Source organism: Nannospalax galili, unplaced genomic scaffold (assembly GCF_000622305.1).
Source record: "Nannospalax galili isolate Female #2095 unplaced genomic scaffold, S.galili_v1.0 scaffold807, whole genome shotgun sequence".
In the NCBI taxonomy this organism is placed as follows: Eukaryota; Metazoa; Chordata; class Mammalia; order Rodentia; family Spalacidae; genus Nannospalax; species Nannospalax galili.
This window is the reverse complement of record NW_008355917.1, coordinates 30395-55295: the sequence shown is the minus strand read 5'-3', so window position 1 is coordinate 55295 and position 24901 is coordinate 30395. Positions and strand designations below refer to the sequence as shown.

The 24901-nt window shown below is 46.0% G+C and overlaps 1 protein-coding gene across 1 annotated transcript in view; it reads right to left on the bottom strand.

Annotated features, from left to right (window-relative positions):
• The window catches only part of Nell1 (neural EGFL like 1), a gene marked incomplete at both ends in the record, with an annotated part of 478314 nt that extends 453626 nt beyond the window's left edge, over nucleotides 1-24688 (bottom strand). The window contains 5 exon segments of the mRNA XM_008853837.1: nucleotides 2173-2246; nucleotides 11736-11838; nucleotides 13290-13424; nucleotides 23664-23746; nucleotides 24616-24688. Of these exon segments, the coding sequence (XP_008852059.1) occupies nucleotides 2173-2246; nucleotides 11736-11838; nucleotides 13290-13424; nucleotides 23664-23746; nucleotides 24616-24688 (468 nt within the window).
• Between the last annotated feature and the right edge of the window lie 213 nt (nucleotides 24689-24901).

The following is a 24901-nucleotide window of genomic DNA, read 5'->3' as shown; positions in this document are numbered from 1 at the left end:
CATCAAGGTCAAACCCAAGATAGATGTTTTCACACCTGCTTTATGAATCTGTTCAGATCTGGGAACTTCATTCCCCTCTGCATTCCCTACAACTTCACCAAGTCAGAGTCCTCACACACCCCTAAATAGTAAGGGTACTGGCTTCCTTGTGGCTCCAGGCACCTGTAAATGGTTTTTGATTTTTGCTTGAAATGTGCCTTCAGCCTCAAGAACGTAGGAAACAGTGGCTGGTGAAGACGAGCCAGAACCTTCAAGAAGCCCTGCTTGGCCTTGATGTGGAGTCCATGACTGTATTCAATGCTCACAGCATGATGGACCCTTGATGTGGAGTCCATGACTGTTCTCAATGCTCACAGCATGATGGACCCTTGATGTGGAGTCCATGACTGTTCTCAATGCTCACAGCATGATGGACCCTTGATGTGGAGTCCATGACTGTTCTCAATGCTCACAGCATGATGGACCCTTGATGTGGAGTCCATGACTGTTCTCAATGCTCACAGCATGATGGACCCTTGATGTGGAGTCCATGACTGTTCTCAATGCTCACAGCATGACGGACTAACCAACAGGACAAGGCATACCATCTGCATGGTAATTCCTCTCACTTTCCCCTCATTACACATTTAGCATTTCAGGAAACCAAAGTCTGTCACCTCTAGTCCCAGCACTTCACCCTGTGTCCAACATAGAGCAGGTGCCTCAAAACTACTTCCTAAAACACTCAAAGATCTTCTATATTTTCACCTCCTAGATCAACACCTACTGTACAGTATATACCTAAGGAATATTTGTTGAATTTAATAAGGTACGAATGAAAGAACAGACTGAGCTGAACATCATGATAGGACCAGCTGCTTTTGTGAGACAGGTTCTCCCCGTAGCCCCAACCATCTCAAACTTGCTATGTACACCATGCTGGCCTCAACCTCACAGAGACCTGGTGGCCTCTGCCTCCCAAGGGCTAGGATAAAAGGCGTGTGCCACCGCACCCAGCTAAGATCCTCTTCCATGGCCCCTGAATGAAATGATCTTTCCCCAATGACCTCTAAAGTTTTTTGTTTCCTTTGGGGAGGGTGTGCATGCATGTGCATGTATGTGTGCAAGAACACACGCAAATATGTGCATTTGCATGTGGAAGCCAGAGGTTGACATTAGACGTTCTTCCCATTTTTTGAAACAGCGTCTCATTGGACCTGGAGCGTACTGATTTCCCTCCAGGAGCTTGTTAATGAGCTCTGGACATCTGTCCATCTGTCCTCACAGCACTGGGGTTACAGTTCCACACAGCTGTTCCCAGCTCTTACCTGGGTGCTGAAGGTCTTTACCCAGTGAGCCATCTCCCTAGTTCCCAGAGGTCCCTTTTCCTACTGCTTCCTTGCTTGACCTATTCAGTGACCTTCATGGTCCTAGAGCACACCAGATAATCTCCCTCTGAAGCCCATGGCCATCTTCATCTTTGTCTGGAACTCTGCTCCCCCAAAAGAGCTCTGTGGTTTCCATGTCTGCCCCACAACTTGATCTCAGGACAGCCTTTGCAGATCGTCCCCACCTCACGCCTCTCTGCCCTTCAGCCTACTCGACATTCTAAATAAAACTCATCACTATAATATGTATTTATTCTCTAGCTCCATCACTAAGCTGCAAGCTCTATGTAGACAACACTTGGTCACTGCTGTGCATTGGAAGCCCAACTGAATGCTGGGGCACAGCGTTTGCCTGACGAATGTTTGCTGAATGACTAACGGTAACATGTATGGTTCTTCACATCTTATTTCATGAGAGAGTGGGCGGGAACAGCAGGAAGAGGGCATTTTCTAGTGTATATCGCCCACTTGAGTAGATCTGGCACTGTCAGAGCCAGCATGAGGGGCAGACTCCCCAATAACTACCTAGAACTTTCCTCAGGGCCACCTCCCAGCCTCTCCATCCACAGCTGCTCCTGTTTCCCTTTCCCCTCACATCCTTCCTGTAACAGCTGATTCTCAGGCTACTTGACCCATCTGGCCACAGGCTAGTCACACAGAAACAGGGGCCAGGTCCCCCCATCCTCTACTCTAGCCCACCAGTTCTGTCTCTCACAGACCCGCCCAAGCCAACACGCCCCACTTAAGAAAATGCACATGTACGGATCCACTCTGCAGAGTGTCAGGGCTCACGAGATGAACTTACACGACATTCTTGGCAGCTCCTGGTTAAAATCCGCTGGCCTTCTGCAAGAACTTTCCCTCCATAGATACATTTTGCTGTAATAAAACAGAAAAATATGGTCAGGCCTTCATGATGTGCAAGAAAATCACACTGGCGGTTCGTTCAACAGCAAAGAAGCCACAACAAGCTCACTGTTGTCATGGCTGTGGGAACTGAAGGACGAATTGTTAGGAGGTTAGAGCAAGAGGAGCTGGTCTCCATCGCCAAGAGGAGCTGGTCTCCATCATCATGGAGTGCAAGCAGCAATAGGTTTGATGTTTTGGAGTTTCCTTTTATGTATGTGTGTATGTGTGTGGTATAAGTGTGTGTGAGCTCGTGTGTATGTGTGTGCGTGAGCTCGTGTGTATGTGTGTATGTGTGTGGTATAAGTGTGTGTGAGTTCATGTGTATGTGTGTGTGTGAGCTCGTGTGTGTGTATGTGTGTGTGTGTGTGTGGTATACGTATGTACGTGTGTGTGTGATGGGTATGTGCTCCCCATTTTTTATATATTTATTATTTTATTTTATGTGTATGAGTGAGTTGCCTATATGTATGTATGTAAGTGCACCCTTGTTCAATGCCCACAGAAGTCAGAAGAGGGTGCTGGAAGAGTCTGGAGCTGGAATTACAGACAGTTGTTAGCCACCATGTGGGTGATGGGAATCAATCGAACCTGGGTCTTCTGCAAGAGCAGCCAGTGCTCCTTGCCACTGAGTTCTCTCTCCAGCCCCTCCTTATTTTTTGAAGCAGGGTCTCTTACTGAACGTGGAGCACACTGATTCAACTAGACTGGCTGACCAGCAACCTCCAGGGGTATGTACATGCCTGCCTCCCCAGAGCTGGCATCACGACGCACCAACGGCCGTGCCCAGGTTCCAGGAGCCTAGGGATCTAAACCTGCGTCCTAAGGCTTACGCCACAAGCGCTTTGCCTCGGGAGCCGCCCCAGCTCACCCTGCTATCAGCAGCTGTGACGCAGATAGTCCAGCTGCAAAATGAGTGAAAGAAGGCTCACATGTGTTCTGTTCATCGGAATTTCACCTCAACGAGGATCCCATGTGTGTTTCCTTGTGACTATCAGAGTGAGTGTCCTGAGCCTGGATGTTCTTAAAGCACTCAGACTTCTAAAAAACGCAAGTCAGCCCGGCAGTCGCTACATCAACACACTGGAGAGGCAGCCCTGGGAAAGTGAGTTGTGTGGGCTGGCAGGGACTGGAAATCAGGTGGGAATCGTCCTTGTAGAAAACTTCAAAGAGAAACAGAAGCTCGGTTTAGAGTCCACTGAAGCTTTGTGTTCAACTTAACTTGCTGATTTGCTTTAAACAAGCGCAGAATATGTGAATTTGATATGACCCCATTTTAAGTCCACTAGATTTTCCAGCTACTTCAGGAAAAACAGGAGGCAAAGGCCTGAATGACCCTGATGAGGACCTGTCTGCCCTTCCAGCCCCAGGTCTGGAGAAACCAAAGCAGATCCATGCACGCTAACTCCCCTCTGCTTTTATAAAACCACACCACCACTGGCTTTCTGTTTCTGTATCTGTTAAAGCTGGGTTGATCAAATTTGGTAGTTTCTTAATTTCATAATCTTGTCACTCTCATGAAATGATCCTTCTTGTAGAACCTTGGAAGCAACTGGTCCAGACCTTTCTTTTGAGCCACAGGAAGAAAAGCCCAGAGACACTGGCTTAAAGAACATTACACCTCTCTAGGGCGGAGGCTGTGAGGATGCGCAGAGGCCTCTGCGACCAACATATTCCTACAGCTGTTGGAACGGGGTCAGCCAACAGCTCTCAGCTGACTGTTTACCTAGGATCTGTGCTGGGTTGTGGAGAGCCACCCTGTCCAAAGTCAGGGCTCCTTCCAGGGCAGCCCATATCCAGCAAAGGGTTGGTAAAATGGCATAAAGTCTTGGCTTTCTTTCCTAGCACAGGACGAGTCAGAAAGGCCAGTCCAGCTGAGGTTCTTTGTGGGAAGAATCCAAACATCTGTTCTGACTACTTTGCCAACCAACTTCTGTCTGATTCGGTGCCTTCTATTCCAATCCCAGTGTTGATCCTGCCTGTCTCTCTTGATGGATCATGTGAAAATCACTACTGCAGGCTCTGCTCAGCCTCAGCATCTGGGATCTGCAGCAACCCCACACAGCCCTGCACCACCCTAGTCTCCTCCCCAAGCATGGCACTGCCATCCACCCCGGCACCTTCAGCCTGACACCTGGCTTCTCCTAAGTCCCTCCCCTTACTCAGTTTTCTGTCCAAGCAGTAGACAAATCCTAGCAATGCTTCCTCTGCAGGCTCTCAAGGCAACCATGTTATACATCCCCCACTCTGACACTGTCACTCAAGCCGTCACCATCCCTCCAGTCTTCAATGCTAGCAGAAGCTCCTCCTTCCAATCCCCAGTCTGTCCACCCACAACACTTGGGCATATTTACCATCTAAATAGGGGACCCTCCTTAAAACCATTAGGAGTCTCTGATGCCTTCCGGATAAAGTTCACACTCCCTATTCAGCACTTAGGCCATTCGGTGGCTCTTCCTCAACTCCCAAACTTCAAGGTTCTCATTTCCTGTGCTGTCACTCACAGATGCAAGCCTTCTCTCCTCCACCTATGCTCTGGCTATACTTTCTCCCAAGCTTGTTATGTACTCTTGTATTCTACAAGGATGCTTGGCTCTGTCCATAAACCACGGACACCCTCCCAACATATCTACCCATCCATTACCACCCTCCCAAGACATGCTCACCTGCTTCTACCCATTCAAAAAAATCCCATCCATTTCCACCCTCCCAACATAAATACCCATTGATACCCACCTTCTAAGCATAACACCTATCCATTTCTAGCTTCCTAACTCTAACATACATACCTGTCTGTCTCACCCAACATAACATATCCCCACCCATTCCAACCCTCCCAACACAATATTCATCCATTTCCACATTCCCAACATGTATGTCAATCTATTTCAAAGTTGGTCCAACTCCTCTTAAGAAGCTGGTGTGTGTGTGTGTGTATGTCTGTGTGTGTGTGTGTGTGTGTGTGTGTGTGTGTGTGTGTGTGGTGGGGAGAGGGATGTGTAGTGTGTGTGCTGTTTGTAGGGTATGTACTTGTTAGTTTGGGTGTATGCATATGGGGCATGTGCGTGTGTTAAGAGAGCAGGTGGGAGGGCCCAAGGTCAATATCTGGTCTTTCTTCTATCAGTCTCCACCTCTGATTTTTGAGACAAGATAACTCACTGAACCTGACACTCACTGATTTGGTGAGGCTGGTCGGCCAGTGAGCTTCTGGGATCTGTTTGTCTCTGCCCACTCACCAGGGCTGGAGTTACAGGCACACACCACCATACCATCGTGTCCAGCTTTACATTGGCTCTGGGGCTCTGAGCTCAGGTCCTTGAGCTTACACAGCTGGCGCTCTACAGACTGAGACATCTACCAGCCCCAGGGAGCTGTTCTTGACTGGAACACTGCTTGTTTGCCGTGTTGGGCTTCTGCTGTGCTTTGGCCTCTAACAGAGTATACACCACACTGTACCTTAACATCTCTTTTCAGCTCACTGTCACCACCATGACAGCCAGAGCTGTGTATAATTGTGGATAAGCTCCAAGCTCAGTGCCTCTCTGAGCTTACCGTTGGTTAAAAAGTAAACACTTTTAGAGCTAATGATCTCTACCAAGTAGCCAAAACCAGACAAATTTCCCAATTACTACCAAGGAATTATTTTTCCTCCTCAATGCAGTTTTAAGCACCCAAAGGTTTCAGAGCAAAAAAACACTAACAATAGCAACAAAACACAAAACCAGTGCAATTCCCCAAATGATTCCTTCCCTTCATTTATTCATTAAAACAGTAATTAGCCTACCCCTGATTCATCTTTTAAGCCTCGGGCTTCTAGGTCAATCCATTGACTGCAACTGTCCTAATGACAGTCTGGATTTCCCCATTGCCTTGCATAGGAGGATGGAATCTCCCAGGGCCAGGAATTCCTCTGTAAAAAATCCCCATACTCCTAAGCACAGCTGCTGCCAACCTGGCGAGGTGGCTGGCTCCACAGTGACAGTTCGGCTAAATGCATTGCCGTCAGCCCCACCATCTGCCTCTTGGCACAGGCTGGGAGAAGCAGGAGTCCCACTTCCTCCTTGGCCTCTTGCCACACCACAACACTATTAACACACTTGCTGCCCTGTCTGGAAACGTGTGCCTGATTCCTTTCTTCCTGTCTGGCAGACTCATCTGGAACTCTTATCTGAAGATAAGAAGGCCTCATTGTTTATACCACGCTTCAAGACACATCCATCCCTTCGATCTTCCAGGCTGGTATAAAAATTAAATGCCCAGTGACATCACAGGGCGCTTTGAGGGATGGCCACTGATAGCAACGTGTGACTGTACGCCTCCATCACTTGCAGTTGCGGGAAGGGACAGGCTGTATATATGAGGAAGGTACAGGTGTCCCTGAAATGAGCCCTCCCAACGGACACCCTCCCAACATATCTACCCATCCATTACCACCCTCCCAAGATAAGCCCCTTGCTTCCCATGCTCACCCCACTTCTCTGGCAGTACCCTCCTTCCCTGGAACTGCCTTCCATATGTCTAACATCAGGCCTCATTATCCAACTTCTTGATCTGCAACCAAAAAGCTTATTTTTGATGTCTGAGGAAATTCAAGCATAAGGTGAGTCAGGCTCTGCTGCCTCTGGCCCAGCACTGGGGGCTTCATTTCAACAGTTTTCAGTGTGAGCAGAAACATAAATGGATACCCGGAGCCCTTCGTGTCACACCGGAGACATGCAAACTAGGGTATTTCACGGTGTCCAACCATGAAATTGAAACTCAGCACTAGCACATACTTCTATGTGACGTCAGAAGCAAGTGTACGGGAGTGTTAGAGATGGCTACGCAGCTCTATCTTTTTGTACCCACGGATATCTGGCCTTTCAGATTTGACTTTGATTCCCTGAGCATAAAGACTGGACACTTTTGCCACTTGGGTGCAGACTGAATAAACAACTGGCAGGTAACACTTTTGATGTCCGTCAGATCTGAATGTGAGGTTACTCTGTCCGCATTTCGATACCAGATTTAGGTATCGTCCATGGGTACTCAGTGACTTGGAATGTCAAAGTCAGCACTCTGCTGCACACTTTAAAGCAGGTGGCAGATCACAAAGTCTGAACACCTAAGGGTGCTCAGTCCCGGTGCTCAGTCCCTTATGAGCTAATTCCCAGCCTGAGCTTCCATTGCCCCATCTCGGGGCAAAACACCCAGATCAAACTGGGTGTCCCTAAAGCATCTCGAATTCACACATACCAAACAGAAAGCTCTACTCCACAAACTGCTTCCTCCCTCTGCCCTACCTGAGAATCGCGATGTGCGGCTCCCACAGGCTCTCGTTCAAAACCTGGGAGCTGCTGCCTCGCAGACGTTCACACAAAGCAGTGCTTATGTGCCAGGTCTCTGGCTGTCACTCACATCCACCCATTCTCTGCATCTCCCTAGGTAGTGCCTGCCTGCTAACCTCATCGTCTCCACCCGGAAGATGTCCATATCCCAGGCTTGTTGGCCCTGCCGACACAGAGGCCTTACAAGCTCTTCTCTAGACTGGAGAGATGGCTCAGTGGTTGAGTGTGTACTGGTCTTGCGAGCACAGTTCCCAGCACCCACCTTGAACATATTCCAAGCACTCATCAGCTCCAGGGGATCTGACACCTTCTTCTGGCCTCTTCAGACACTCATGTACACAAACCCACACACATATAACTAAAACAAATATAAGTACAATCTTTTGTGAAAAGTACTTCTCTGAGTTTGGCATGACCCTACTTTTAAACCGTGCACTGAGGGACATCTGCAAATGCTTGAGCAGACAGGACTTAGCATGTATGACAGAATGCATGAAATCCAGTGAGGGGGGCTGTGGGGAGGAGGTCTAAATTTGATAAAGGTCTGTTATATGAAATGCACAAAAACTCAATAAAAATATTTTTTACACTTCACTTTTAAGTACCAACACCACATCTGTGTTTCCTTCCCTTATTTTACCTGGGTGATTCTTTCTGGCGTTATGTCCTTACTGGGCACCTGGCAAACTCCTACTCACTGGTAAATACCCTGCTAAGCTGTTATCTGGTAAGTTTCCCTAGAACATATGTACACATACACAAACAATACTGTTACTGTCCTTAGAATTTTGGAATCTGAAAGCAGGCTCAGTGGGAGATCTCTGAAGCAGGGACGGGGCTCCCCACCGCTATTTCACACACAGAGATGCAGAAACTGCCAGAGAGAGTTCTGTTTTATAAACCTAGGAAGAAATAAAAGTCTCGCAGGCCACAGGTCTCAACCTTTTAGTTACTACAGATATGTTGATTTTTTTTTTTTGAGCAGTGTTTTTTTTTTAATTTTTTGTGTATTTCATACAGAACATCTCAAAGATTCTTAATCACCTTTATATCCCCGTCCCTACTGGCACCCTCCCATAGCTGCCCCCACTGGAGCCCAAAGACTCTGTCATCCCTGTTAAGGCCCACCGAGTTGTCAGTATCCCCAGCCATTCCCCAGTGCAAGTCCATCCACTGAGTCTAGTCAGCCTATCTAGAGCCCCTTGTTTTAGGAAGATCAGTTGAGCAGTGTTCTTAATAATTCATTTGTATTCCTACTATTAAACTCTGAGCACATCAAAGTCCAAGCAGAGTCACTGAGAAAACAAGTTCTACCTAACCAGCCAGCTCTGAACTCCACAGAAACAGACATCGCAGTTAGCGTGCGTGTCAACACCTTGGGAAAACTGAGAAACTTTCTGCAATATTGTTGAAAACTGATGAACTGGAATAAAGCAAAACTGCTATCTCCCTTGCACACAATGGGAAGGCAGTTTAATTATATGCATCAAAGGCCCTAAAGTCCAGTGAGATGGCTCAGCAGATAAAGGCTCTGCTGCTAGCTCAAAAACACGCTGGTGACTCCCAGGACCCAACCAATAGAAAGAGAGAATCAACTCCTGTAAGTTGTCCTCTGACACCCCACACATGTGTTGTGGCATGTACATGAAAACTCTCTCTCTCTCACCTCTCTCTCTCTCTCTCTCTCTCTCTCTCTCTCTCTCTCTCTCAATAAAGAAATGCAAAAAAGGTCTTGAAAATACCAGTTCTAAGCCCAGTAGGTCTACACCTTAAAGAACTTCAAAATTAAAAATAATCAAAGTATGTTTTCTATACAAAGCACGTTATCAAAGAATAACAATGGTAAAAAGTGGGAAAGAACCTAGACTTTTAACAACTGAGAAAAAGTCATGCAACAACTAAATATTGGGAAAGGTTAAATGAGATTATAACCTTGAAAAATGTGGGAATACATCTAAGTGATATTAGTAAGTCAGCAAAGTAGGATATAAAATCATACATGACCTCACTACACACAAAAAATAAATTAATAAAAATGAATGTACTAAAATATTAAGTGATTACTTTCCAAGTAAGTGACACATGAAATGTAAAGTTTCCAATTTTATCTTCTCTGGGTTTTAGAATGTTATAAATGAGGATACAGCTTTTTGTTTTAAGAAAAAAAGTCAAAAGAAAAAATTAAAGTATTAAAACATAAAATGCCTGAAGAACGTCTCTCCACAACTAAACAGCACCGCCCACATTCACAGAATTGCCTGGGAACTCAGAATGTTGGACTTAAATCATTTCATATGTTTTTTAAAAATCCCTAATGACTTTTTAACTTCTTTCCCCAGATGATTGGTATAAGCAATATCAAGACTTTAAAAAGGTTGGGCGTGGTAGTGCACGCCTTTAATCCAGTACAAGAGAGGCAGAGGCAGGTAGGTCTCTGTAAACTAGAGCCCAGCCTGGTCTACATAATAAGTTCCAGGCCAGCCGGGGCTACAGGGAGACCCTGTCTCAACAAGACCAAAAAAAAAAAATTTAAAATTAAAGGCAAAATATACTTATTAACATACATATCTTTCTTTCCATCACGGGCTCCAACTATAGCATCTATGCACATAAGCCACCTGAATCCCCAGGCATCGTCTCCAAGCCCTTCAGTTCCTCTCTTCGCACTAGCTCTAAGTACACCTAGCAGAGTGACGAGCACCACTATGCCAGTCATGAGAAGAGGAGGGAGGGTTTGTTTCATTGAAAGAGTTCTGTAAATATCTGAGCAGTGGGTCCAGACCATCTAGACCCCTTCCCCTGTCATATCGGGTGGCTCGTTACAAAACAAGCACAGTGCTCTGAAGGCCTACTGACGTTCACATTTCTTATTGATCATAAAAACTTACCTTGAGAATTATCCAGAAGTGCTCATATGCACATGTGTGCAAGCCTGGGTACTTGAGAATGGCAACCTCCCAGGGGACCAGGCCCCAGAGAACACCGACTCTGCTTTTGTGTGTGCGTATACACATGTGTATATATGTAATAGTAACATTAAAGAGGTCACAGACTTGAGAGGGAGTGGGGGGGACGTGGGAACAGTCAGGGAGGACAGGGAGGTAGAAATAATGAAACAACGTTCTGTATGAAATCCTCTAAAACTTAAATTTATGAAGAAAATTATGCATAGGATGCTAAATCACTTCGCTTGCTTGTTTGAAAGTTCTAAGGTAGGTTACTATTGTTTCTGAGACAGGATCTCATGTAGTCCAAGCGAGCCTGAAGCTTACTCTGTAGCTGAGGCTGGCCTTGAACTCCTAAGCCCTCTGCCTCCATGTCTCGAACGCTGGGATCACAGACACGTGTGACACAGCTCAGCTGCCGCACTTCTGATGAGAATTCTTTTCTGTGGGAAGTGACGTGGTTTCATGAGGAACCTACAGGTCTCACAGTCAGTGAAGCAAGTTTGAGATCTCACTAGTTTGTGTCCTTGGTAAATGGATCCTCTAACCTGCACTTCCTGTACAATAGGGTGCTAACAATGTAAGCTGCCAGGAAAAATCAATGCATTGAACAGAAGCAGCCAGCATGGCACACAGCACATATACCCAGGGCCTTGACTCCTACAACCTTGTGTTCACCTTACTATTTCATGGAAACAGTCCTTCGCAACACAGATGAAGAGGGATTTTTTTAATCGTTATTACTTGGCTAGGCCAACACTGAAACAAACTGCTTCACCATTTTAATTGAATTTCACCCTGAATTTTCTAACAGAGTCTGCTTAGTAACAAGAGAATCTGTCTAAAACCTCAGACGGCCAAAATAGAAAAGCAAGCCCTTAGCTTGATCAGTCAAAATTAAGAGACTGGATCACATGAACTTGGGGGTTGTGAGTTTACCTCTCAAGTCCAGCAGGGTGTTTGAGCCTGGAGGAGCCCCTCGCTCCCTGTACACATAGCTCTCTCCACACAGAAGAGGGGAGAGTGCTTAGGGTTGATGGGAGGGCGTTTCTGAAGAGGGAGGAAGCCCAGGCAAAGCATTTGTTGCAATGAGAGCCCTTCAGTGTCAGTTCATTGGGTCCTAAAAACACAGAGGAAAATGTAGAACTCTCAAAGCCCAGAGGCCGCGCTGACACTCTGCAAGCACTTACGTCGGCAGACCTTGCAACACTGTCCAGGAATGTGCACAGGAAGGGAGTCTGGGGGACAGCTGAGTGGGGGACAGGACATCCTCCGGCACTCCACAGCACCACTCTGAAAAGCAAAGACAGAGAAAGGGGTCTCAGACGTGCCCTTTGAAAGCTCCTGTTGCAAACGAAGTGTACCTCCGGTGCCCAGAGCCTCATCTGGGAGACAAGCTGTGTGGGGAATTCCCAGTCCACGCCACAACCACAAACAAAGTCTTCTCCAGCCCGAATGACTCCGTGTCACCTCAATTACTTTTCCGATATACATCACTGGCTTCACCCCACCTGCCCAGGTGGACTAAGTAGATCAGACAGAAAACAAAAACCCTATTTTACGAGAAGTAAATAACCCTTTAGCAGACCCTGTCAGTCATTTCCAAGGCTCTAACAATTCATTTCCTATTTTCCTGGACAAACAATGACATTTCAACTGGACAGCATTTACATGCTAATTTTTGGATGCGGCTCTTGTAGCTCTCTGAAACAGATGGAGGAGTCTACGAATGACAGATGAAAAACAGGGACTTGGGAAAATTATCTCTCAATCCTCAGGAATAGACATATACGCCATGCAAACTATAATGCAAACATCTAGAGACGAACTCTTTAAAATGTGCTCTACAGAGCTGGAGAAATGGCTCAGCCGTTAAGAGAACCGGGTGCTCTTGCAGAGCACCCGTGTGGCAGATGACAACTGTCCGTAACTCCAGTTCCAGGGGATCCAAGGCCTTCTGACCTCTGCAGGCATTGCAAGACAGAGGTGCACTTACATACATGCAGGTAATACACTCATACACATAAGATAAAAATATTTTTTAAATTTACTATAGAAACCTGGAGCACGGTTCAGTGGTTAAAAACACATATTCCCTTACAGAAGACTCAAGTTCAGTTGCCAGCACCCAAGTCAGGAGGCTCACAGTCACCTGTAACTCTAGCCCCAGGATATCCAGCACCCTCTTCTGACCTCCATGGGCACCTGCACTTATGTGCACACACACACACACACACACACACACACACACGTACACATAATTAAAAGTAATGAACAGTTTTGGCCAGGCGTGGTGGCGCATGCCTTTAATCCCAGCACTTGGGAGGCAGAGGCAGGCAGATCTCTGTGAGTTCAAGGCCAGCCTGGTCTACATAGTGAGTTCCAGGACAGCTAGGGCTACAGAGAGACCCTGTTTCAAAAAAAACAAAACAAAAAAAAAAAAGTAATGAACACTTTTAACGTATTATAGGAGAGAGTAGTTAATGTAGATAACCAGGAGGTTGTTTGGAATGAAAGAAACCTCTTCCTCTTTCTACACCTCAATTTACTAATCCCAAACAGTAATTTCCTTAATAACAAAATTAGTTCAGATTAGAGTATATAAAGAAAAGGGAGGTTTTCATGTTCTAAGTATTTGGAAAGCACACAGGTTGCTAAAGGGTAGTAGGCATAGGTATGCTAGCATTATATCTTAAAGGACTAACTGCGCTGCTGGTGAGCCTGTCTCTTTAGGAAGGGCTCACCTTGCACGTGCAGTTCCTGCAGTGGTCACCGTCAACCCAGGAGTCCTGGTCCCGGTAGAGCAGTCCACTCACCGGACAGGTCTTCTCACAGTGGCAGTTTTCCAGCTGGCTGAGCCTTGTCTCTGCATAATTTAGCTGCAAAAAAAAATAGCATTTGTAATTGTGTAGCTTAATGGCACTGTGTTAGCAGAGCTAATAGAAGCAAGAAGAAAATCCAGGCAGAGAGAACAAAGGACAGCTCACTGATTCTTACAGAACCCGTTTCCAGGTTTTGTTTGGGTGTTTTATCACACTGCTGAAATCTCACTATATTGAAGACATGTTGGCTCCTGTGGTCTAATGAGCATCAAATGAGACATTAAACAGCATCCCCAGAGCCTCATGGGTATCCAGGAAGGTGTGTGCTTCACAAGCCCACTCTGACTCCCTGAGAATCAATGTGTTCTCCAAGACTGATTGTGATACTTAGCAGAGATCTAATCAGGAAGTCCGGTGCACTTACATCTGTCTCCCACCATCGTCCCTGTGTTCTTGACACACTAACCAGACTGTCACAGTCTACAAGCTCGAAAGGATGACTTCCCCTCTGATGAAAACTTCTGTGAAACTAGGCCAGAAAAGCAGAAAGTCATTGGAGAGTCTGGTGTCCTCCCAACCTAGGACTCGCCAGACCGAACACCCAGGAATTCACGTTGTCATTCTGATGAGCGTCGGGGGAGGTAAAACCCCAACTAAAAGAAGGACTTTGCTTATTTACTTAAAATAAATCTTTAGAGATTGGGGAGATGGCTCAGTCAATAAAGAGCTGGCAAGCCATCATGAGGGCCAGAGTTCCATCCCCAGCACACAGGTAAAAGCTAGCAGCAGCAATATCTGTAATCCTGGCCCCGTGGAGGTGGAGACAGTCTGATCCCTGGAGTCCATTGGCCAGCCATCCTAGCTGAATAAATGACCTCTAGGTAAAATGAAAGATCCCAACTCAAAAACTAAGGCGGACAGCAATTGAGAAACACAAAAATCAACCTCTGGTCTCCATAGACACGTGCACACACACCTTCATGCACACGTGCACACACCCACATGAACACATACGTATAGCACACATACACAAACAAGTTTCTATGTACACATATGCACACACCATCATGCACGCGTGCACACACTCACAGAAACACATACATATAGCACACATACACAAGGTTCTATATACATGTCTGCACACGCACCTTCATGCACACAAGCACACACCCATAGGAACACATACATATAGTACACATACACACACAAGGTTCTACGTACATGTCTGCACATGCGCCTTCATGCACACAAGCACACACCCACAGGAACGCATACACATAGCACACATACACACACAAGTTTCCAGGCTGCTCTTTAAACTGTTAACCATGGAGTCTTGGTTTAACGAATTCAAAGGGATTATGCAGCTTGGACACCCTCAGAAGAAACCCCTTAGAGTGATGACCTATCTGCTCATCTCCAGTGTGGAATACTCATCTTTTCCCAAGGAAAGCCACATTTTCTGTTAGCTCAAGATGTTCGAAACAACACTGGTTCTTGAGTATGAAATCTCCCTTCTCCTGTTGGCTCATTTCCCTTAAGCCCATCCTGAGCAAGGCTTGTCTTCAGATAGCTCAGGGTCTCCTGGCTCCACTCTGCCCTTGGCCACACTCGGCCACCACCAGCTCCCCTAACGGCTCCTCAGCACTTGGTCCCCATCCTCTCCTGAACGCTCTTTATCCAGCTTACCTCAGTTTTCCTTCACAAACAGTGTAGAGCCGCGGTGTGGCTCGGCGACAGAGCACCTGCGTGCCTGAGGCCTGGGTTTCATTCCCAGCACAGGAAAAGAAAAGAATCCAAACTTAAGTGTAACACTTTGGTGCGCGATGTCTCTTGTGACATCCCTACTGAAGCTTAGCTTGGCCCAGCGCTGGCATCCTATTCCCCTTTACACAGTGCGCTACTGAGAAGCGAGCATAGGCTCTCAAATGTCCCTAGTCTCTCTTTTCCTTCTCAGTCACACCCACACCCCTAGGCCTAGAGTTTTCCCCACACAAATCAGATCAGCCTTTGATCCAACAATATCTTAGGTACAGCGGTGGACCTGGGACACAGGAACTCACACAATGTTTCTTTTTAATTATGTGTTTCTTTGCCAGCTCCATGCATTCACATAATTCACACGAATTTAAGCCATTTTCACCCCCATTCCCGGTTCTCATCCCTTCCCTCTCTGGTTGGAAAGCTTCTTCTCAACAAGCCCCATATGTACTTTCACATCCTGCTGAGTTTAATTAACAGTCTTGGTGGACTGTGCATGTGCGTAGGCGTGTGTTATTTAGTGGAGGGAGCTCAACTTAGTGGTTACTCCGCGGAAGGGAGTGACGCTCTCTCCCCCAACAACCATTCCCAATCAACAGTCCATTACACCCCCTGGTTGGAAAGCTTCTTCTCAACAAGCCCCATATGTACTTTCACATCCTGCTGAGTTTAATTAACAGTCTTGGTGGACTGTGCATGTGCGTAGGCGTGTGTTATTTAGTGGAGGGAGCTCAACTTAGTGGTTACTCCGCGGAAGGGAGTGACGCTCTCTCCCCCAACAACCATTCCCAATCAACAGTCCATTACACCCCCTCCCAGCTACCCCACCTCCTCCTCCCACCCCCTCGCTGGTACCCCCACCCCCAAACTTAAGTGTAACACTTTGGTGCGCGATGTCTCTTGTGACATCCCTACTGAAGCTTAGCTTGGCCCAGCGCTGGCATCCTATTCCCCTTTACACAGTGCGCTACTGAGAAGCGAGCATAGGCTCTCAAATGTCCCTAGTCTCTCTTTTCCTTCTCAGTCACACCCACACCCCTAGGCCTAGAGTTTTCCCCACACAAATCAGATCAGCCTTTGATCCAACAATATCTTAGGTACAGCGGTGGACCTGGGACACAGGAACTCACACAATGTTTCTTTTTAATTATGTGTTTCTTTGCCAGCTCCATGCATTCACATAATTCACACGAATTTAAGCCATTTTCACCCCCATTCCCGGTTCTCATCCCTTCCCTCTCTGGTTGGAAAGCTTCTTCTCAACAAGCCCCATATGTACTTTCACATCCTGCTGAGTTTAATTAACAGTCTTGGTGGACTGTGCATGTGCGTAGGCGTGTGTTATTTAGTGGAGGGAGCTCAACTTAGTGGTTACTCCGCGGAAGGGAGTGACGCTCTCTCCCCCAACAACCATTCCCAATCAACAGTCTATTACACCCCCTCCCAGCTACCCCACCTCCTCCTCCCACCCCTCCCTGGTACCCCACCTCCTCCTCCCGCCAACAGTGCTCACTGGAAATGGACTCTGTGAGCAACTCTAACCACGGGGCGGTCCTGTATTTCATCCTCTTTCCCCAAGCCTTTCAAAGTTGAGGGAAATGTTTCCTTTGTTGCCTCTTGTGAGATAGAAAAAGAAAACAGCCAATGGACCTTTAGCAAACCACATGCCACATGTTTGCCCCGGAGCTAAGAACCGGCTGCTTGAACTATTCCTACAACTCCTTCTAATACGCACGATCTTCCAAAGCTTCATGTTTCATTTAAAACTCCAGCCTAATTATAGAGTTTCTAGAATCTATGATAATTAAGGTCTCTGGGAATTCTTTAGAAAGCACAGATAAAATACAGTTCCATGAGTTTTCTGAGGTTAAATAACCAAAGCAGATACACATCAAAGATAATAAGGAAAGCAGCACCTCATCGCTTACTGTCTTCATTTCACCTATGAGCTCTAGCAGTTCCCACATAGCATAGTGAGTAGTACGTGATCTGGAACTGAACAAAAACGGGGGTGAACTAGATCTGTTTGTCCACTCAGTAGGGGGCCTCTGGTGGTGAGAGAAAGTCTGTCTGCCTCACTCTGAAAACCTGGAACAACTCTTAATGTCTGCCTGGCACCCAGGAGGAAGCTCTTAGAGACCCCGTGATCCAAAGGCAGCACCATCCGTCAGAGCTCGCAGCTGGCCTACCGTCCACCTGGGCCATGACCAGCACCCATTCAGCAAAGCTGAGCCATGTCTATCTGCGAGACTCCATCCCTAAAGAAATCTTTAGTTTTAATGTAGTGGATTTTGATTCCCTTCTGAGCTTTCATTCTACTTTTAATGAATTTAGCTCTTTCTGACACCAAGACAAAGCCCTAAACTCTGCAGTAATGAGAGTACATCAGACAGGCAACAAAGGCAAAAGGACATTAAGACAGAAACCCTAACTTTTCAAAGCCATTTACTATGGAAACTTGCCTTCTTTTCCCTTGCTAAATCCTATAACGAAACAAAGGGGAAAAAAACCCTGATTCAAAAAATGAATTACATTTTCTGCCACTGGTGCGAGCTGAATTTATACAAATCCGTTTTCTAAAGCTGTTTCTACACAAACCTCCTTTCTCCAAGAATGCCTGGGATCCAGGGCAGACCTTCCTCTCTATCCTGCTACCTTTGTTGTTGCCATTATCTAAGCAACCACATACTGAATCATTTGTCCCAGCTCTGCACATTCAAAGACAGAGAGTGGGGGGTGTTGTCATGACAGAGGTCAATGAACGGATCCAACTACATTAGTCAGACAGTAGATTGCTTTTTTTGCCTTGAAGTGCTATCTATTTGGCATTTGCTATACGGATGGTGAAAAAAGGAAATTTTCCATTTCTAGACCTTTAACTTTAATCAGAAAATCACCACTGAGTTCCTAAAGCAACAAAAATTTCAAAATTAAGTATGTTGCAACTTAAAATGCTATTCCAAATTTGACTTGATTTGTCTATACAGATTTGTCTGGTTAAACAAAATGAATCAAGAAAGTCCCAGTCTAGGAGCTCATGAGTTGGCTTAGCACGTAAGGGACCTGTCCCCAAACCTGACAAATGAGTTCCATCAGTAGAAAATCTATGATGGATGATGGAAGGAGGGAACTGATGTCTGAAAGTTGTCTTCTGATTTCCCTATGTTCACTGTGACATGTGAGTGCACTCACACTCACATATGCACATATACACACACCTGCATGCACACAAATATAGAGATGCAATGAAAAAATTAATCCTGTCTCTGAAAATCTTTGCTAGCTATTCATTAGACAGAATTATAACTCAGTATTAAAGACCTCAGAAAATTAAATGCAAAAACAACCCAGTCAACAAATGGGCTGATGAAATGAGAAAAAAGTTTCTCAAAGGATAAAATACAAATGTCCATTAAACATATAAGAAAATGTTCCACCTCATTAACTGTGGTGGTTGGTTCTAACTGTCCACTGACATGGGTAGAATCACCCAAGGCTCAATGAAGGATGGTCGATTGGGCATGCCTGTGAGGGACATATGGAACTGAACTAACCGCAGTGGGAAGACCCACCCTGAACGTGGAGCGCCTTTTCATGAGCAGGGACTAGACTGCATAAACACGAGAAAGTCAGCCAAGCGATGGCATGCAAGCATAAATGCAGTGCTCTGCTCGTGACTGTGGATATGGTATGACCAGTTGCTTCAAGTTCCTGCCACCTGGACTGTGAGCCAAACAGACCCTCACTATCTTTAGCCGCTTTTGTCAGAGTATTCCCTCCCCACAACAGGAAACGGAACTAAGACATTAGCCATCCAAAACACGTAAATAAAACTACCTGGAGATTCATCTCACTCCAGCCAGAGTGGCAATCATGAAGAAAACAAGTAACAACAAAGGCTGGAGAGGATGTGGATAAAAGGGAACTTTGGACACTGTTGCTGGGAATAAAATCTAGTCCTACAACTATGGAAGGTCCTCAGAAAACTAAAAACAGACCTATCATATGACCTGACCCAGATAGGCCTCTTCTCCGTGTTTAACCAGAAGAAACCAAGTCAACATCATAAATCCATCGATGTGTGCTGTGGCACCAGTCACAATAGCTGGGTTGTGGAATCACCTCGATGTCCAACGGCAAAGGACTGGGTAAAGAGAATGTGTGTATGCACACGACACACTTCTTTTCAGCCATAAAGAACAAAGTTATGTCATCTGCAGGAAAATAGAAAAAACGAGGGACAACCACATTAAGCAAATTAAGTCAGTCTCCAAAGACAAGTGCTGGGTTTTCTCTCACTTATGGGATTTTAGGTACATAAAATCGTCATATATGGACTGAGGTTGTAAAGAAGCAGCACACAGGCCTGGAGAACAAAGGGATGAATCAGTGGGGGAAGAAGGGCGGTTGGCACTGGGGGCTGGGCTCAAACAAACTTACAAGAACTTATGTAACCCTCTAGAATAATTTTTAAAGAGAAAGACTTCCTGATCTGTAACGTGTCTTTCTCCTGAGCCTGAAGGCACAATGGAACGAAGTTACAGATGTGGTAAGCCTGGGGAGAGGAGGCCTTCACAGCTCTCTAAGAACACGCAGGAGAGCTTTTAGGCGACTCCCTGCCTCTTCCCTGGCATGACGGGATTGGGCCTCTCAAAAGGTCGGGGTTTTTCAGGAGGTTTCTTTCCCGCTCCAGCCTCCATCACCTGGATGTGAGTGACTACCACTGCTATGGTCGGTCCCGTGCAGGGGCACCATCTGCCCACGCCTCCAGTGCCAGACAGAACAAAGTAACCGCGAGCTGTCCTCAGCCCACCCCGGGCTGGTGCGGCATTTACAGCTGTCTGGTTCCACTGGTTTCGGCTACCAGTTCTCACCCAGCCCATGCACTGTGCTCGCTGTCCACTTCAACCCCCGTAGGAAAGGCCTTTCCAGGTCTTTTCTGCACCTGCCCTCGGCCAAGGCCCTGACGGCATCTTGGAGTTCCTGCCAGTGTTTGTAATGTTGGCCACTGGGGAAGGTACATTTTCCTGCTGACCACCGGTCCCTCCTGATTCACCAGTAAAAATAACCAGCACTTACTGAATGTGCATGTCTACGCTACACCAAAGCTCACCATTCTGTCAGGAATAATTACCTCCACCCAAGGGGAACAGGCTGCTGGAGCAGATTCAATGGTTTATTCCAGACTACTAACATCCAAAACAGTGACTAAAGTCTTTGAGTCATTCTGACTCCAAATCCCCCCTCCAGGTCCACCATGAGCTCGCCCATTGCATTAATCATGACTGCTGCATAACCCAAACTAGATCCAATCCCATCCACTAAAACTTGTCACAGTAGGTTTATTTAACTGAAGGTAAACCCTGACTCTGAAGACCGGGTACCATAGAATTCTCTTTGCATCCTGGAACTGTATTTAACTTCCAGCCTGTCTCACATCTCCAGACTCTGTCTCCTTCAATCTGCCAAAAGGATAAATGATGCTTTGTTTCCATCAAGATGGTAGACTAGATGCCCTGAAGGACGTCACTGCTTAGATGAACTAAAATGCTACGTTTGATACATAAGTAAAAACCTTTGAAAGTAACTGTAGACATGACTGAGAGGAAAAGAAAACAGAGTTACAGGAGGGATCCCAGGAGACCAGCAAGTGCCGAAGCTGACCTGCACCCTGAAGATTTCTGATGAAGTACAAAGCCCTTGGGCTCCCATCTTGATGGTTACATGGGGGAAGTGGGCAGATAGACAACAGGCTCTGTCCGAGATGTGGGCCTTAAAGAAAACTCCTGTATAAAGGTGGGGCACTGGTAGGCAGCACGCTCAGTTTGGGGGTGAATGAAAGAGAAGCAAGCCTTACACATAGCACAGAAAAGCCATCCTTACTATCAGCAAGAGGGGGGAAAAGTCTTCCTTGAGAATTCTTTAAATTTTCCCTTTCAGAATTCTCCTGGCCTTCTCTAGGCTTGGAGACAGATTCTGAGAAGTCAGATGATGTAATTCAAAAGGGTCCTCATACGTCTTGACAGAATCATGCAGTGTCAACACAGGTTCAAATGATCCCCAGTTTCTAAGAAGAACAAGCAGCACGGAGGCCAAGAGTGAGACAAGTGCTAGCCCTGCCCAGGCTGTCCTCCATGGGGAGGGGGGAAATGATCCCCAGTTTCTAAGAAGAACAAGCAGCACGGAGGCCAAGAGTGAGGCCCAGGCTGTCCTCCATGGGGAGGGGGCGCTGCAAGCTCGGCACGCACTTCCCACAAGTACCATCTGAGAACTCAGCTCACTGGCATCATCAAGCATGCGCCCCCCTTCCGCTCTCCTTATTTCTTCTTGAAAAAAATAAGGCCCATGGCCCAAATCCAGTGTACCATTTACTTTTGTACAGTCTGTGAGCTAATGATGGTTTTCACACTTATCAATGGCTGTATTTTAAATTGTACTGATCATATTTTAATAACCAAACATATACAGGAGTATCCTAAATTTTGCTTCTTGACCTGCAAAGCCCAAAATTGACTATCTGGAGATTATATTCCCAGATCCTATTCTAGACCATCACAGATTCCAAATAATGTAATGAAAATGTATGTGCACCATTCTAGAATTGCAGTTCTATCCAGTTTGGAAGGAACAGACTTATAAATCTGCCAAAGAGCCAGGGGAGTGGGTTTAGAAGGTGAATGAAGCCATTTTTGGCTTGCAATTTTCCCACAATTAACTATCTCCTACTTCACAAATGTCCATGTTACATAATAATATTTGGGGGGTAGAGCTCACCATCACGCCTAGACAATAGTTCAAAACAGAAAAATGACATTGTTCTCGATGGGAGAGGGAAGAACAACCTGGAAGCCAAGGATGGAGGCCCGCCATCACCTGAGGCTTGTAGCATGTTTCTGGTTCCAAAACTTCTGCAGCATGTTAAAATATAATTGCCAGTATTGAGATCAAGCTGCTCAGACAATGAAATAAAAGTCTCTGCACAGCACAAGCTCGGATGGAGAAGAGTTGCCTGGTCCACGTTCCCCGCACGCACGCTCTCAAGTGAAAAGTTAGTGCTTTTCGGATGGAGCCTCAGTCTCCACCGTTCTCTTTACAAAAGAATTCCGTCTCTCCTCTCCAGACAAAGGAAGACTTGGCCTGGAAGGCAGGGAGATGGCTGAGTGGGTAAAGCACTTGAGCAAACGTGAGGACCTGAGTTCATATCCCCAGCATCCAGGTAAAAACGCCAGGTATGGTGGCCTCTTATAATCTCAGCACCGAGGAGATGGAATCAGGAACATGTCTGTGTCTCATCAACCATTCAACATGCCAATTAGAGTTCAAGGGTTCATGAAAGACCCTGTCTCAAAAACTAAGTGGGAAAGTGCCTGAGTTAGATACTCAGTGTTGACCTCTGGCCTCCATGTGTATGCATGGGCACATGCACACAGCCCCACCACACGCATACACAACACACACACATACACACACACACACACATACACACACACACATACACACACATACACACACACACACACACACACACACACACACAGGATGGCTTGGCCAAAAACCTAGCCTGAGATAGAAACGTTGTCAGGCAGGACACAATCTAGGGACCCAAAGTTCAGCTTTGGCTCCGTAGCTTCCTGTTTTTTGGCATATGCCATGGCTAGAGCTGGCAGGAGTCAGTCACGGGTGGCTTAGGGTTAGTGTCACATTCACTTAACCTTCTTCCCTTTGCGGAATACAGTGTCTCTTGGGCCCAGCCTAACTCTTCTTTGCCTAGGCCAACATCCGTGTCCACAACTGATCAGGATCATGACAACATTTCCTCTCCACACGGCTGGTGGCTTCTCATTGTGAAGTCGCAGTGACGAGCACATGTGAAAGCTCCTAACAGTTTCCGTCTGGGGCTCACCTGCTCAACGTGAACATTTTGGGGGTAGAAATCATGTTTTTCTCATGTCTGCCTCTTTCTGTCTATCACAGCCCCAGGAACATGCCAGGGACCTTGCACAGTGTTTGCTGTACGAAGAGGACAAGGTGCTGCTGAGAAAACCAGAGTGTGGAGGGCAAACCCTGCTCCGTCCTCTCAGGACTGATCCGAAAACGAGTCCCACGTTGGAAACTTGATGTGTGCCTTCCTGTGACAGGAATCTGCTCGTGACAACAGCTTCTTTGCCCTCCTGATCATTGGCAATTATTCTTACATCCAAAATGCATTAGCTCATAAGCAGCAGTGACTCGACCCATAAATCATCCCTCAGTGTTTCTGCTTTAATAGCCGGTGGGCAAATTCCTTCTCCTCTCCATGATATACACTGCCTCCTGCTCCCAAGCACTTCTCAAGAAAAAACATTTTGACTCAGCCTAATAGTATCAAAGACCATCATTGGTTATGCCTATAGAGGTTGTCAAATTCCAGGCCAAAACAAAACTTTTCTGAAGTAGCAGCTCACAGAAGCCAAGGCTAAAGAGCTTCCACCACAACACTCTAAACACCGGAGAGCACAGAGAGAAACGAGAATCAGGAGGAATTTAGATACCTACTTTTGCAGTCATCTTGGCCAAAAGCTCCTGTAAATCCATTATCCCTTGAACCAGACTCAAGAAATCGCTGCACGTCGGGCAAGCTCAATAAAGAAAATATAAGATAAACGGTGATTTCTATGCTCACATAAGGAATTTAAAACAATAGTTGTTCAATTTTAAAAGTGTTTTTTTCTTTCAGTGGTTAATTTTTGAGGGAAATGACAGATTTCTGACATTTTTCCCCATTTTTCTTAATAAGGAAAAAGAAATCCCCCAGAGGTGCTATTTACGGAAGGGAAAGGTAACACAACATTTTGAAAGAAGACGTTGCCGAAAGGTGGCTGGAAAAGATGTAAAGTACTGAAAAAAAAGTCAATTCACATCCAGATCAAGAAGTTTAAATCGTTTTGTTTTATGTGTGTGTGTATTATACATATACAAATACATATATCTACATTAAATATAAACTTGTATACTTAAATATATCTTTTTGTTCTAACATACAAAACCCATCATGCAATTCTTTCTTACCTTCAAAGTTCAATTTTGTAAATAACACACAATCTTTTTAAAACTTGAAAGATGGGGCTGGAGACATGGCTCAGGGGTTAAGAGCACTGGCTGCTCTTGCAGAGGACCCAGGTTCAACTCCCGGCACCCACATGGCGGCTAACGAACATCCATAACTCCAGTTCCAGGAGATCTGACGCCCTCTTCTGACCACCACAGGCGCATTGCATGACATGGGTGCACTTATATACATGCAGGTAATACATCCATACACATAAAATACAAATAATAAGTAAAATATTTTTAAAATAAAACTTGAAAGACACAAGAGAATCTGTCACAGATAATCCTTTTACTACTTTTACCTCTGAAGTCATGTGAATCTTTCTAGATGTGTTTGTCTGATATGATGAATGAGTCCTATCATACTTAAATTCAGAAGTGTTCAAGGGCTACTTACTGCGATTTAGGTTGGGACACTGTGAGATGAACCCATTGGGCATGAAGATGATTTTGCCGTCTTGGATAATCCCCTGGCAAAGAAGAGGTGAGTAGTTATCAAGATTGCATCACCAGGTCAAGTGCCCCACGCAGCCCCACAGCCATCCACGTCAGAGTCCGTTTAGCAAGTCTGGTTCACTCAGGTGAGTTGATGTGGTGGTTTGGTTGGGAGACAACCCCATATAGGCCCACAGATTTGCACACTTTTGTACAAATTTGTCCCCAGTTGGTGGCAGTTTGGGGAG